This window comes from Eleutherodactylus coqui, chromosome 6, assembly GCF_035609145.1.
Source record: "Eleutherodactylus coqui strain aEleCoq1 chromosome 6, aEleCoq1.hap1, whole genome shotgun sequence".
Lineage (NCBI taxonomy): Eukaryota > Metazoa > Chordata > Amphibia > Anura > Eleutherodactylidae > Eleutherodactylus > Eleutherodactylus coqui.
In genome coordinates this window covers 179,734,119-179,748,330 of record NC_089842.1, presented here as the reverse complement: position 1 = coordinate 179,748,330, position 14,212 = coordinate 179,734,119, and the positions used below count along the sequence as shown (strand labels likewise).

Here is a 14,212-nt window from a genome sequence, read left to right as displayed (position 1 = left end):
ACGTGCACGATAGCAGCGTTTACACGCAACGATTATCGCTCATTTACTGTAGGTTGAACCAATTGAGTAATAAACGTTGCACGTAAATGGTCCTTTACAAAGTGCAGCTCTTAGCAGAAATTGGTCAGGATTGCTTTCATCCTATACATGTAAGCAAGATTACTACCACTCAATGACAGCAAGCAGAAATGGTGACTAAGTCAACAGATAGAAAAAAAGGGATTCATTTATTACCTAATTAAAACAAACCAGATTTACCACTTTGTGTAGATAATAAACTGGCATTATGAGTCACTGAACATATACTGTTAAATACTTATTTAATGGTAGCAGTCCTTTAAAATCCGCAGTGCGCTCAATGTGTAAAATGATAGACACCTCTTCCGTGCAGTGAGTTCTAGTCAACATCGGTGATATAATATATTATTTACTAAAAATTCAGGTGCCAATTACTGTGAGTGAGTAAAACCTCGTAATGAAGGCTTGTTTAAAACCTCAACATTTCTGAATACATTTGATTAGGGAATAGTGAGTTAAAATAACGCTGAGTGTAAGCCAAGTGGCCAGTAGCTATTAAAGCGAGGCAATGTGACTACTGACTGACACTGTTACGATTCCATAAAATACACATTCCTCTGGAAAACATTAATAAATATAAACTCTGAATAAAGTTGTGCTTACAGCTTGAGGTCACCTGTGAGTTACTGATAGTCCCTTGTCCTCATTCACTCACAGGTGAGATGTGCAGCACAGAGCAGCAGCAATGAATATACTGATCCCAATACTGATTGGATCCCAATACTAGCTGGGAGCTATGATTCCAGTCACTTTGTGCGGCACATGTATACAGGGGGAGTCTTTCGGTTCCTCAGATTTTCTTAGAGTTTTAGATCCAAGTACTAATCTATCCAGTTCCACCCACAAGTCCTAAAGAGAAGGAAAAATGTTTATTAATATTAATGTAATGTAATACATTGGGAAATCTGCTCACATCTCTATTTTCCAGATCCGTTTTCATTCAAATTGAAATTAACACAATATTAACAAGTGCCGAGTAAAATAAACTCCTTTCACTCAACTGGTTCTACACTTTTTCAAAACTTTGCCAACATCAGTGGTAAATTTACTTCGCCAGCGATCATAAACCCCTCACCACTCCAGCAGGTAAAACAACTGAAAAGGGGCCATTACTAACAACTTGTGGTTTGGGTGAAGCAATCAGGACCTGATTGCTTCAAATCCCAATGATGTCATAGTGACAGACACTTGTGCCAATCCTAGTACAGGCCAGGAAAGCTTGTTATAGTAAACTTTCCTGGCATCTCAGCGCTACGATAGCCTCACAATCAGTGTGAGATCGGAGGCCTGATGCCAGACTATTACAAGTCTATATTATTAAGTTAGTATAGGTGATTGTATAGTGTAGTAATTCATACGGGTATGTTCCACAGAGCAAAATATGCGGTGGATTTTGGTACAGATTAACACCCAAATCTGCTGTGTGTGATTCTAAATTTGCATGTCTTCTAAATTGTTTAGAAATCTGAAACCTTTTTCAAATGTGTTTTCAAAATAAAGTAAACAAGTGGCAATCTATATCTGATTAAAAAAAATTAGCACAATATGTACATATTTTTCGTACTGCAGTTGGAAAAAATTCTTGCCTTTTTAAAAAACCATACGCAAATTGTATTTGTCTACTTTTGCCACATAAAAAAGGCAAGGTCAGGATTACTTGTATGTGCAAAACCTTTAAAGAGTTATTCTGTTAAACTGACACATACCAGATTTCCAAAATTCGGCTTGGTCATAAAGGCATTAACCGGGGTTAAACATTGTAAATTTTCTGTGCTCACTATTTTCAAAATATACTCATTTCTGCTTACTGAGGTCCACTGGGATTCTTGTAGCCTGCAGATGTCAGCATGCTGTAAAAGCCCCATTCCAGCCAGCTGCTGTATCATGAACATGAACAGTTCCCACTGTATTACAAGGGGAAGAAGAAAAAAATATATGCACAGCTGATTAACTACAATGTAACTGTTTGACAAACTATTGCAAATAGAAATCAATACATAGTTCACTCCACTTCCAGCTCATCTCACCTTGCAGCTCTGAACATGCTTAAGATTAGTGATATTTTTGTGACTAAACATCAGCTGTACAGGTACTGGAACTCGGAAGTCATTGGCCCAGACTGTGAGTAAAGATGTTAGGATGTGTCTGCTTTCTTCAAGCCTCCTGCTCTGCTCTTGCACTGGATCTGCCTCTGGAGCTGTGACACCCAGCAATGGTACCTGATCAAAAACTGAGTATCGGAAAAGAACATTCAGTTAAGAGGAAGGTCTAGTGCAACATTTCCTTAGTGATCTACACTCTAGTCGTGCCTTACCCAGAAGTGAAGCCAGCTCCACTGTACATTTTGCAAGATGATGCTCTGTTGTAGTGGTCAGGTACTGTCAAAAAAAAAGGGGAATTATATAAAACTACTGTAACAAAATACAGGGAAACCAACATTTAAAAAAAGTTGTGTGGAGATAAAACATTATGCCCTAACCGTAGGATGGGGGAAGACAGAGGTGTAGATCCAACTGCTGGACACCCCACTATTTGGAAGAACAGGTGTCCCAACGGCCCTGCGTGGAGGAAGCGGAGGTCATTTATGTGTACCGTTGCTCCATTTATTTCAATAAGTGTGCTGGAGATTGTAGCATATAAGCGCAACAATCTTCAGAACATGGATGGAGCGGAGGTAGAGCACACATGCCCCCACTCTATTTCAAAGATCTTCGGGATACCCGTTCACCTGATCGTCGTGGGTTCCAGTAGGTGGACCCCCACCGAATATAAAGTTATCTCCTATAAAGAAAGAACAAACCAAATATTTAAAATACCATTTTAAATGGGGTTTCCCATCTTTGACATTAGACCTCCGGTTTGGAGAGAGGTGTGGGACATTCATGGAATATCCTGTGAATTTTGAAGATGAGAAAACCCCTTAAGGCCAGCTGTCCACAGGCGGTGTGATATGCCGCCGCAGGTGAGCATTATCTCACCACGATTTTTAAACGCGAGCGGGAAATCGCCACGATTTTCCACTGGTATACATCGGGCTACGCTTTCTATAGTTATCCTATGGAAAGCGTTTCTTGTGTTACCTGCGTGTGGATTATTGCTGCGGATAACATAGTGACATATCGCCCGTGGACAGCAGGCCTTAGGGTGGTTTCCCACTTAGGGGAAGATTTATTGCGTTCAATAGCAGTCCCTAGAGGTGGACCACAAGCACCTCTGGTGCGATCAGTGTACTGCTACCTGCACAATCCTGCGACCAAGAGCAGCATCAGTGCATGCAAAAACATGCACACTGTAAAACTTTGTGAAGGTATGAAGTGAAGACCAGGTCGCAGTCTGCAGACCCGGAGAGCAGAAGTGTTATGGGACATCGCCCAGGAGGCACCCAATGCACATGTGGAGTGCGCTGTCACCCGAATGGGCGGAGTCCTGCCCTTGGCATGGTAGGCCTCCATAATCGCAGATCTGATTCATCAGGGGATTGTGGAATTTGAGGTGTTCTGAACTTGATGAAGGCCATGAGGAATGAGTAACTAGAGAATTCAGATGGTGGAAAGATTCTACATGTGCAAGACAGATCGGAAAACTTCAACTTTGCGCAGATGATGTTCCATATGGCGAAGCTGTGAACGTTCCGGACAGTTGGAGGACAGAGGAATGTTCTCATTGAGTCGATAGGATAGAATTGGGCGAAGGAGCGCATTTTTTTTTTCCTGATGAAGCACCCAAAAAGGAGAGCTACATAAAAGAGCGCAATAAGCTCAGAGATGTGGCGGATGAAAGTGATGGCTACCAGGAAGGCAACCTTCCAAGAAAGCAGACAGAGGGAAATGTGACTCATTTAAGACCAGATTGAGGTCCAAAGGTGTTGACGGAAGATGGTAAGGAGGGGCAGAATGTGCCACTCCCTGAAGGCAAGTACGCATTGTGGATCCATCGACCCTTTATCGAAGCCTATGGGCTTGACCCTTTAACAAGCTAAGGCTCAAGCCCATATATGTGCTCAATTGCAGAAAGGAAAGGATTCTGGGAACAGAGAAATGCATGCTCCCTAATTTGAAGAATGACTGCCACACCCTATGGTAGTCTGTACAATAGTCTACAAATCACTGCACTTTCAACACTGCAGATTCAACAGCCACACCGTTAAATGTAGCATATGCAAATACAGATGAGGAGTTAGGATCTGCTGCCGCACAGTCTGAGAAAAAAGGACCAGGGTGTATTGACTAGTAGGGATACGCGATTGGCGTACCAAGGGCAATGAGGCCAGTCTGGGGCTATGAGGATCATGGGGACGCCCTCCATCTTGGCTTTCTTGAGGAGCTGTGGGATGAGAGGCAATGGTGGAAAAGCATACAGGAACAAGAACTGGTTCCATGGGATCACTAGAGAGTCCACCACCCATGCTTGAGGATCACGAGTTTGTGAGTCAAAGAGCGGGGGCTGACTTTTGATAGCCTGGATGCTAACAGACCCACGTCTGGCATGCCCCATTATCCCCCAAGGGCCAATCCAGGGATTCGTGCAAGCTGGCGGACGTTAGGGCTTTTCTGTGCCACCTTACCTTTGGGAGGTAGGGAAGCAGCAGGGAAGTTACTGGCAACCTTGGTGTTCTTCTAAAATAAGGTAGTAGGGAAATTCTGTCACCCTGCGAACCCACAGGGTCCAAAGTACTCCAGGCTCTTGAAGACCAGCAGCAGGAAGGTCTGAATCCTATGGACAGGAAGCTAAAAACTTATTTAGCTGAGTGGCTACAGGAAGGGTATAGCCAGCAGGAGTCGTCAACTCTTCCTTTGCTTAGTATCCGCCTCCTAGTGGCAGACACTAACCCCAAGGCCTTCATTTTCTCCGCCAATGGCCGAAAAAAAATAGTTTAAATAAACTGATCAAGTGTATTAAAAAAAGCAAACCTTTTTTATGTAAAAACCCTACACAGCCAATAGTGCTGCAACTATCCATACCAAAACTGTAAAAAGATCACATCTATCATCCTGCAATGTTGAGTGATGTGGAAAAAAAATACAAAGCAATGCCGGGGAATGTAAAAGCGATAAAAATCACAATGTCATAGAGACCAAAACCAGCTGCTGCGATACGATATGAAATTACCTTCCTGCAGTTCAGAGCTTCTGAAAGACTATCAATAAAACTTTTGAGTTCTGCGATTTCTACTCCCTCTTCATTATCACGTGGCCCGAGAGCAATGCACAGGATTTCCTGGGTAACAAATAAAATGCAAAATTTAATTAATCCAATTTATACATTTCATATTGGAGGAGTAGCTGTATTTTCCACTATAATACACTGTAGAGATTTACTATGTCGATGAAATGTTCAAAACCTTTGAACACTTGTTCTGCTTTAGAAACCATACTATTAACTGTTGAACTGCTGGGTGCTCACTAGTGTGCCCGCTGCACGTCGTCATAAGAGGGAGTTCTGGGGACAATATCTCTGCTTTTTCCCAGATCTGATGTAAGAAAGCTGTCTGCAGCTTTTAGCAAATCTGCATTACATGTGACAAGTTTTCCTTAACGTCCCTCTGACAAAGTGAATGCACATAGCGCTCAGTAGTTTAACAATATATGGACATCTTGTATCAGTCCCTCATACCAGATAGATGCAGCCACAATGTGCAGAGTAGAAGAAAGAAACCTACCTTTATTTCTGTAACAAGCCTGGAAGGGAGCGTTACTCTGTGCTCACAGCCTTCCCGGCAGCCCTTCTTCACATCTGTACCTTCCACTGAGGAGGTGACACACTGTGACTTTACCATGTGATTGAATGCGGCCTTCACTTCCCTCCTAATTAATGCTGTAAGAGACGGAATATGACAAGATTAACAAGAAAACACATGGATACTATTTCATCTACTGATGTTGCTGAAGCTACCTGAGATGTTTGTATTCAGCCAAGTGCAGGCCTTCTCTATTGCCAAGGACACTGCAATCTCTTCAGCACTATGTAGAACCTGGTGTATAAAGAACAAACGTAAAGAACACAGGCAATTTAGATCCTCCACACGCAAAAAGATACATATTTTGTTAAAGGCTATTGGGTACCTTTACTCTAATTCTATGTCATCATGGTTACGAACTACACCCCCCTCCCCCCGTTGTAGTCTGACCCTGCGGCCATGCGTTACTAGATTGCTTCTTATTAATCTCCTCCTGAGCACTGTATGCGGTTACAGTAGGACAACATTACAAACACATTAAAAACATCAGAAGAGACTCAAAGCTAAATTTTCTCACAGAGATCACAGCTTGCAGAGTCATGCCGATGTGAGAGAAGACGACACAGGATTCACAGTGAACACCCACCGAATTCAGAGCGCGAATCTTTACATATAGGCATGTCGCAGAAAGGAAGTCTTAAAATAATCCAAGTGGAACCTCTGCAAATACAGGTCTAAAAATCTCCCCCCTGACAATGGTATGCAAACCCCTTTTACAGCATTACTGTATGTGCGTCTCAAAAAGTATGGGTAATGGCAGGTGAGAAATACATAGTTACAATTGTTTATGATCAACTGCAAGGCAGAAATGTGCCACTATTTTTCTGGTAAATGGGGCTTTATTATTTTTAGTAGTCATTTTTTTGTGAAATTATCAAAATATAGATTGAAAAGGAAAAAAAATTAACAGTGTCACTAAAATACATTTGTGTCCCCCTTTCCATTATGGTCATGTTTTCGTTTCTTTCTTAAAAGGGATGTAGTTTTGCATCAGTCAATAGTTTGTGCTAGTCGTCTTTACCGTCATATTTATCTATTTTTTGCATTTTTGTTTTTTCAATACATTGTGCTCCCTATAAAGTCCTAAGATCTTCCCTGTAACTGGGGCTCATACGTTAGGCCCTGTCGCAGGGTAAGAAATGCAGTCTCCTAACAAAAAACTACAGTGTTTTGCAATAACGCAGCAGCTACAGCTACACTGACTACACGATCGTGGGTATAGTCACTGAACACAGAATATACAGTAATCAGGAAGGCAGAGTGGACCAGCCCGATGTTTAAATGTGTTAGTCTGTCTGCAAGTAGTTGAATCACCAATCCACCCACACATGGAGACGTCTCCTCAGGTAACAGCGCTCTGACAGCCTCTGGAGCCTTCTTCTTGCAGTAGCTGCAAAAACAACATGAATAAGCGATTATTAATGCAATTAGTTACATAAAAAGTACAGGCAATCACACAGTGTCTTGCAAAAATGCAATCCCTGCTACGTTCAGCCCAAGGATAGACAATATAATGCAGACATTAGGAGCAAGGTGGTCTTTATTTTATAAGTCAGACAATTAAACTTATACCCTAACTTTTGTGCACTGTTTTCTGTTCCATAAGTGGCATATTTCAAGATAAACTGACTACAAACACTGATCATGTTTTTTGGGGATTTTTGTTTTGCCTTAAACGATGCTCTACCTAGTGCATGCTGTATTTTGATAAAAAAACATCATTGGAACACAACCTCCAAAGCTAAGGAAAGAACAGACACCACATGGTTTGAAATGCATCTCATATGATTCTATTGTCTTACTGTAAATATTTGGCCACAACAAATTTTTTTTTTTTTTGCTGGCGTAAAGGAAAAAAGCAGCAAAACAAAGAAAATGCAGCAAAAAATGGTGTGCACAAAAGGTACCCTAATTGGGAACATTAATGAGAACTGAGCAAAGCAGTAACAAAAGAAACATGCACGGTCTCTTAGGTCTACTAGATTAATGCGATCCTCTGGTTTCAGGACAAAATTTTATCCCGGGATGGGAGGTGGTATTTTACTTGCACTCGGTCAGGTTCTCCGTCTCTCAGTTCCAGTACCAATTTCAGGTGTCAAATCTGGCCACCGACATTTTCTAACTAGCCTATGCACTGCTCTGTGATTGGTCAGCACTTCTGACATGTGCAGTGTTGGCTGATCACAGAGCAAGTGTAGCGCATTGGTAGCCTAAGGCTACCAATGCATTATAGGTTATTAGGTAGTCTAAAAGATAGTGGTAGCCACTGTTGCTTCCCAAAAAGGAGACTGTAATCAGTTCAACAGAGGGACAAAGAAGAAGATCGAGTGCAGGTAATATACTCCACCCAGAATCTTGTCCCAGAACTGGAGGGTTGTTTCAAGCTAGATTTTCTGAAATGAAATGGAAACAAAGGATACTACATATGATCCAACAGGATGGTAGAAGCTGCTGTAGACAACGAGATATTCCAGAATACATAAACATGTAGGACAAGTGGGGTACAAGGTAGTTACATTTATTTCCAGATAGATTGTCACTTTCATAAATATAGCAGTACAGTAAAGAAAAAGAATCCAAGAATTACTCTAAGTGTATATTATTTACTTACTCTTGGCCTCTGTGCAGAGCCTGCCGTCCATCCTCGAAGAGCCTGATACACACGCTGTCCAGCAGCTTGCTATTTTCTGCACTGTCCTCTGTTACTTTATTCTTCAGGATGGTTTCTGCTTGTTTCACAAGATCTGCCACAAGAGTTGCCCTTTTAAAGAGACAAACATTGAAGGTTATATTTCATACCATATTGTCTCTATATACAAAACACTAAAGAAACCTAATGTTGGGCATCAGGCTCGCTCAGAGGTTGGCAGCACTGGGACTCTGTGCTAAAATGCAGCTAGAGCAACATTTTAGTTTGCATTACCACATCACAAGAGCTTAGCTTACTTGGAAATTAATCTTAATGTTATTATAAAGAAGATACAGCAAGATAGAAACACAGAAAATTGACAGAAAAAGAACGCATGGTCCATCTAGTCCGCTCCAATTTATTGGTGTCTTAGGATAGATATACGCGTATCTCAGACATGTATGAATGCATTTATTATTTTCCAACCACGTCTGCAGGAAGTTTGTTCCAAGCATCTACTACTCCTTCAGTAAGATATTTCTATATGTTTTACGAACTTCAGCTGCTCGCTGAGGCAATATCGTGGCTTGTCGAGGTGTCATGTAAGCTACATTAGCTGCACGGCAGCGTTGAACTCTCTGTGGTGACATGTTTGCAGCACAGTGACAGTTTGTTCCCACACTTGACAACGGTTGACGCTTAGTATGAACGGGAATGGAGGAAAGATGCACTGGAGGTTGAATTCCATCCACAGAATCACCAGTGCGTCCACCGCCAGGGCCCAAGGACCCCGAGATCTGGCCAAGTGCTGCATCTAGCAGTTGAACCTGGATGCCATCATGTCCATGTCTGGTTGACCCCACCGCTGACATGCCGCCCGGAACACTTCGGGGTGCAACTCCCATTCTCCCGAGTCGACTGTTTCTCGGCTGAGAAAATCTGCAATCCAGTTTTCCACTCCTAGTATGTAAACTGCCGAAATTGCTAGCAGATGTAGTTCGAATCAGCTGAGTATCCTTGTCACCTCGCCCATAGTTTGCAAGCTTCAGGTTCCACCTTGGTGGTTGATGTACATGACTACCATTGAGTTGTCTGTCTGTACTCGAACTGGCCGACCTGTGAGGTGCCGGGCAAAGTGTCGCAGCTGGCACCTGTGGTCAACACTTACCACTGACAGGGTTCTTCTCCAACATCTTGGAGCGGGTCAGGAACAGTTGCTGCGAGTCTGTGTTGAAAAAGAATCCCAAGAACTCCAGTCTCTGCGCTGGAGTCATACATGACTTGCGGTGGTTGATGATAAAAACAAACCTCTTCAAGGTTTGCAGCATTATTTGGAGGCTCTCCAGAATGTCTTCCCGAGATGAGGCATTCACGAGCATGTCTTCCAGGTACAGGATGGCAACAATGTCCCTGGTACGAAAGAGAGCCATCACTGTTGCAAGTACCTTCGTAAACACTCGGGGTGCCGTGGCCAAACCGAAAGACAGAGCTGCAAAGTGATAATGGTTTCCCTGTATCTCAAAAGGTAGAAACTTCTAATGTGCCCCATGTATACGAATGTGGAGATACACGTCCTTTATATTAAAATCGAGGAAAAGGAGCTTCCCAACTCCATGGATGCCATGACCGATCTCAGGGATTCCATGCGAAAATGCCTTGCCTCAACATAACGATTCAGGCGCTTCAAGTCGAGAACTGATCTGACTGTGCCATTCTTTTTGAGTACCATGAACAGATTTGAATAAAAACCCGACCGTGTTGGGAACGAGGTGCTCATACAAAGGCCCTCTGAGCGAGCAGGTAGTCGATTGCCATAATAAGTTCTGATGCCTTCTCTGGCACGCTCGGGAGCCTTGATCTGAAAAAGCCATCCAGCAGAAGCATCACACTCTGACATACTGGAGAAAACAATCTTCCGTACCCACGAATCGGACTCATGAGCTAGCCATGCATCCCCGAACAGGGAGAGCCAGCCCCCCGTACCCTGACGAGATCGGGTGGGGGCTGACCTTCATGCAGAACACTTTGCACCTGCAGGACTTGGCCGATAGGGGGGAAGGGGTGGCCAGGTTGTCCTAGTCTTGTGCTCCTATGTAGTAGTCTTGCCTTGAGTCCATTGCCCGTACAAGCCACGTGGGAAGGAGCAGTGAAAGAGGATTTCTTCCTCAGCGGAGCCTTTACTCTTTTAGACCTGTTGTGGGGATGGAGCATGCTCTTCCCGCCAGTAGCTTCCTTAATTATCTAGTCCAGTCTGGCGCAAAAGAGGGTCCATTACCGACAAATGGAATTTTCGTCAGCGCCTTCTTAGAAGTCGCATCTGTGTCCCAGGTCTTAAGCTATTGCGTACGACGAGAAGCCGCTGATGCCCGGGCAAGGAACTTCGCCAAATCCAAAGCTGCTGCGCATAAAAAACTTCCTGGCCTGAATGATGTTGTCTGCCAACTCCTTGGGTTGAGCGTCCTTGACTATACCTTGGCGTAAACGTTTGGCCCACGCCACAGAGGCCTTACTGACCCCCGTAGAGGCAAACAGGGGACGCAGAGCGGTACATGCTGCCTCAAAGAAAGTTCTAGATAGATAGTCTAACGTTTTATCTTGCAGATCGAAGAGGGATGCCGCATCGGCCATGAGTAGAGTGGTGTGCATGGACAAGCGAGACACCGGGGAAATTTTCATACAGGAGAGGAAGACCACTTTTTAACCAGGTCTTCTGTAAAGGGATACATAACATCCCAGGCCTTGTCAGGTCCCTTGTAACACTTGTCAGGAACCTCCCACTCTTTAGCCAGGACATCCAATTCCTCATGAGGAGGGAGTAACTGAGGGGGGCGCCTATGTTGTCTAAATGATAAGGCTGCGGGTGGATCCACCGACGGCTGTTTCGTCACGTGAAGGGTCTCCTTAACTGCTACGATCAAGCTGTCCCCAAAAGTGGATAACTTAGAGGCTTGCTTTTCACCTATATTCGAGGAGTATGTGAAGCGAGACTGTTCCGCTTCCAACTGGCTGCTGTCCCTGGACGCCGGGGCCGAAGGTCTATGAGTCCAGGAGGTAGAGAGCTGACGCGCATACGAATGCCAGAATGGAGAAGATCTAGCTCACATATGTGGACCGCTATAAGACGACTCCTGAGACAGAGGGGATCTACTTCTCTTGTTCTGCCACAAGAGGATTCCCGAAAAGGAGAATCGTTTCTGTCCCTATTCAGCCTGCATAAAATGACTGCCGACGTGCTAGCCAGGCCGAACATCGACGTGGCAAGGGAGCGCGCCCACTCGGGTTCAACCATCTGGTCTGCGAGAGCGGTAGGGGAATCTGTAGCGGGTACTACAGGAGCATGCCGTGATGGAAGGCAGTCCACACAGCGGAGCTCAGACTAACCGCATGCAAATTTTGCGTTACAGTGAGTATAGGTGTAACACTTTGCTTGGTCTGTAGTTTGTCCACAACCTTCCGGCCTGGGGTCGGACCTGGTGTTAGCACAATACCGTGCACAGTATCACTGGGTAGTACTGGCTGCAAGGATAGCTGCAGGAGAGGTACAGAGCAGGGGAAGTTGCCTCAGGCAGTATTTACCCAATCCAAGATGACTGATGGATCACAGCTGGAGCTTCTGAACCGTAAATGCAGAGCCTCTCCTATGCAGCAGCTCTGTTTACAAACGTCCGAGTGGAACAGAGAACAGACGAGGAGTAATCAGGCAGAGGGGAGGAGGAGGGATTGGAAGCCTGGTACTGCCAGCACTAGGACATGGGAGGAGAGTGGATGGCCTTGACTTGAAAGGCCCTCTTCCTAGGGTTCCTGTGCTCACATTACGTGGGCGTGGCCTAAAACTAGGCCCAAACAGGGACCTAAATCTTGACGCTCCACCGGACGGAGTTCTCACGCTGAAAGCTGCCAGGAAGGTCTACCAGACCTGCGGCAGAGCCATGAGCCCGCTGTGACACCTTGGCTGACTGCACGCGGCACCAAAAACATAGGTAGGCCCTCAAGGCTTAAGTTTTCACCCCCATCGCCCTATCAGCCAGCGCGGCACCCATGCGAACAGCTGCCACTCATGGGGGACCGCTGATGAGCCATCTATGGCCAAAAACAAGCGGGTCTGGTAGGCCCAAAAAGCCAGAGCAATATAAAACCATGGTGCCTGGTCCTAGCCATGCCACCGCATCCAGTGAGCTCCCCACACCTTTTGGGACCCCAAGGGCAGCAATGCCCACAGAGGAAAGCGCAGAGGTCCCCCCCCCCCTCCGGCAGAGTCACCATACTGTTCACCTTCCCTGTGGGAGGTGAGGGGGGAGACCTGCCTCCCTGTACTCCCAACAATCCATTACGCTCTTGAGAACCTACACTAAACATGTCAGCCTGCTGCAGACACTAAGCTAAAATCTGATCAGCGTGGTGCCTGCAGGAGGGGTATAGCTGGTGGGAGGAGTTAACACTTTCTGCTTAGTGTCACCTCCTAGTAGCAGTAGCTATACCCACGGTCTTCGCTGTGTCCCCCAATGATAAGTCTTTCCTGATAACCTTTCACCATTTTTGTAGCCCATTTTTGGACTCATTCTATTATCAATGCCTTTCCATAGATGAGCTAGGAGAATTAGAACTTGTGAGCCCTATTGAAGATATCGGCTAATGTGACAACACAGAGCAACACCTGACCCTAAACATTTTAGTGACAGTGGGACACTATTAAGAAGTTAAACGGCAATTTAAAAAAAAAGTCTATTCCCGAATGCAGTTAAGCATAGGCTGAAGTAATACGTTTCTTTGAATGACTACCTTTTATCATCATTTCATTTTGTTTTAGATCCAAACTTCTGTGCTACTTTCATAATACAAGTCTACGGTGATTAGAGCTTGGTTTTTCTGCTACAAAGCCATACATAGCCACTGATTTAAAACATGTTGATTGCCTGCAACTATCACTACGAGGAGAATGAAGAACATACTACATACAGTCTTATTGCAGAATTCAAGGTATAACAAGGTGCAGAAAAGCTCCTAGTGGTGACTCCAGGCAGGCAACATGTAATATTGAACCTATATAAATGTAAAAGATATGTGTTCAAGGGTAGAAACTCGCCTTAACCTAATCTTTAGAGGTTAACATATGCATTATGTTTTTGAATACACTTACTTGATGTGTTTAACACAATTGGATCCAATACGTTCAGCCACAAACTCAACAGATCTACGTAGAGATGGAGGCTGGTTATGGAAGAATGCTTGTTCCAGTTCTGCCTGTGTAAAACAGCAAGTAAGAAACAAAAAGCTCAGTGATTCAAGTCTAATTTACACTTTAATTTCTTTGATTTGTAAGCATCAGTATAAATTTATATCAGCTTTCCGAAAAATACCATCTCCCTGATAAAACTATGCCGGGGAAAAATCAAAGTCCTGAGGACATGCAGAAAGGGGTGGACAGGAATAAGTTTTTTTAATTCATGGTTAAAAGGGGTTGTTTCATAAGAACAACTATTCTGCATACCCCCTCTAGAAAGAAAAAATCATCAGAATCCCACTTTATGAACCAGAGGTATGGAAATTGGACATGTGCCCCCCGAAATACAGCATACAATCAAGTGAGCAAGTTTCGGGTCAGTTTCACAGTACATCTGCATTAGAATGGGGTAGATCAAGAAATCTATGAGACTTTGAATTAGTTGTGGTCATGGCAGACTAGCCAGGGCCAGTGTTTGAAAAAGTTCCAGACTTGAGGGATTCTCTTGTGCAACTGTCTTAAGGTCCATTTACATGCAATGTTGGGC

At 44.2% G+C, this 14,212-nt stretch overlaps 1 protein-coding gene across 1 annotated transcript in view; it reads right to left on the bottom strand.

Annotated features, from left to right (window-relative positions):
- Positions 1–303: 303 nt before the first annotated feature.
- Positions 304–14,212, bottom strand: part of CDAN1 (codanin 1) — a 52,143-nt gene continuing 38,234 nt past the window's right edge. Inside the window, exons 17-26 of the mRNA XM_066572420.1 lie at positions 13,582–13,685; positions 8,427–8,576; positions 7,142–7,205; positions 5,971–6,049; positions 5,738–5,892; positions 5,188–5,295; positions 2,393–2,456; positions 2,106–2,308; positions 1,887–1,982; positions 304–927 (exon numbers count right to left, since the gene is read on the bottom strand). Of these exons, the coding sequence (XP_066428517.1) occupies positions 802–927; positions 1,887–1,982; positions 2,106–2,308; positions 2,393–2,456; positions 5,188–5,295; positions 5,738–5,892; positions 5,971–6,049; positions 7,142–7,205; positions 8,427–8,576; positions 13,582–13,685 (1,149 nt within the window). The 3' untranslated portion in view covers positions 304–801. The remainder of the gene's footprint in view (positions 928–1,886; positions 1,983–2,105; positions 2,309–2,392; positions 2,457–5,187; positions 5,296–5,737; positions 5,893–5,970; positions 6,050–7,141; positions 7,206–8,426; positions 8,577–13,581; positions 13,686–14,212) is intronic.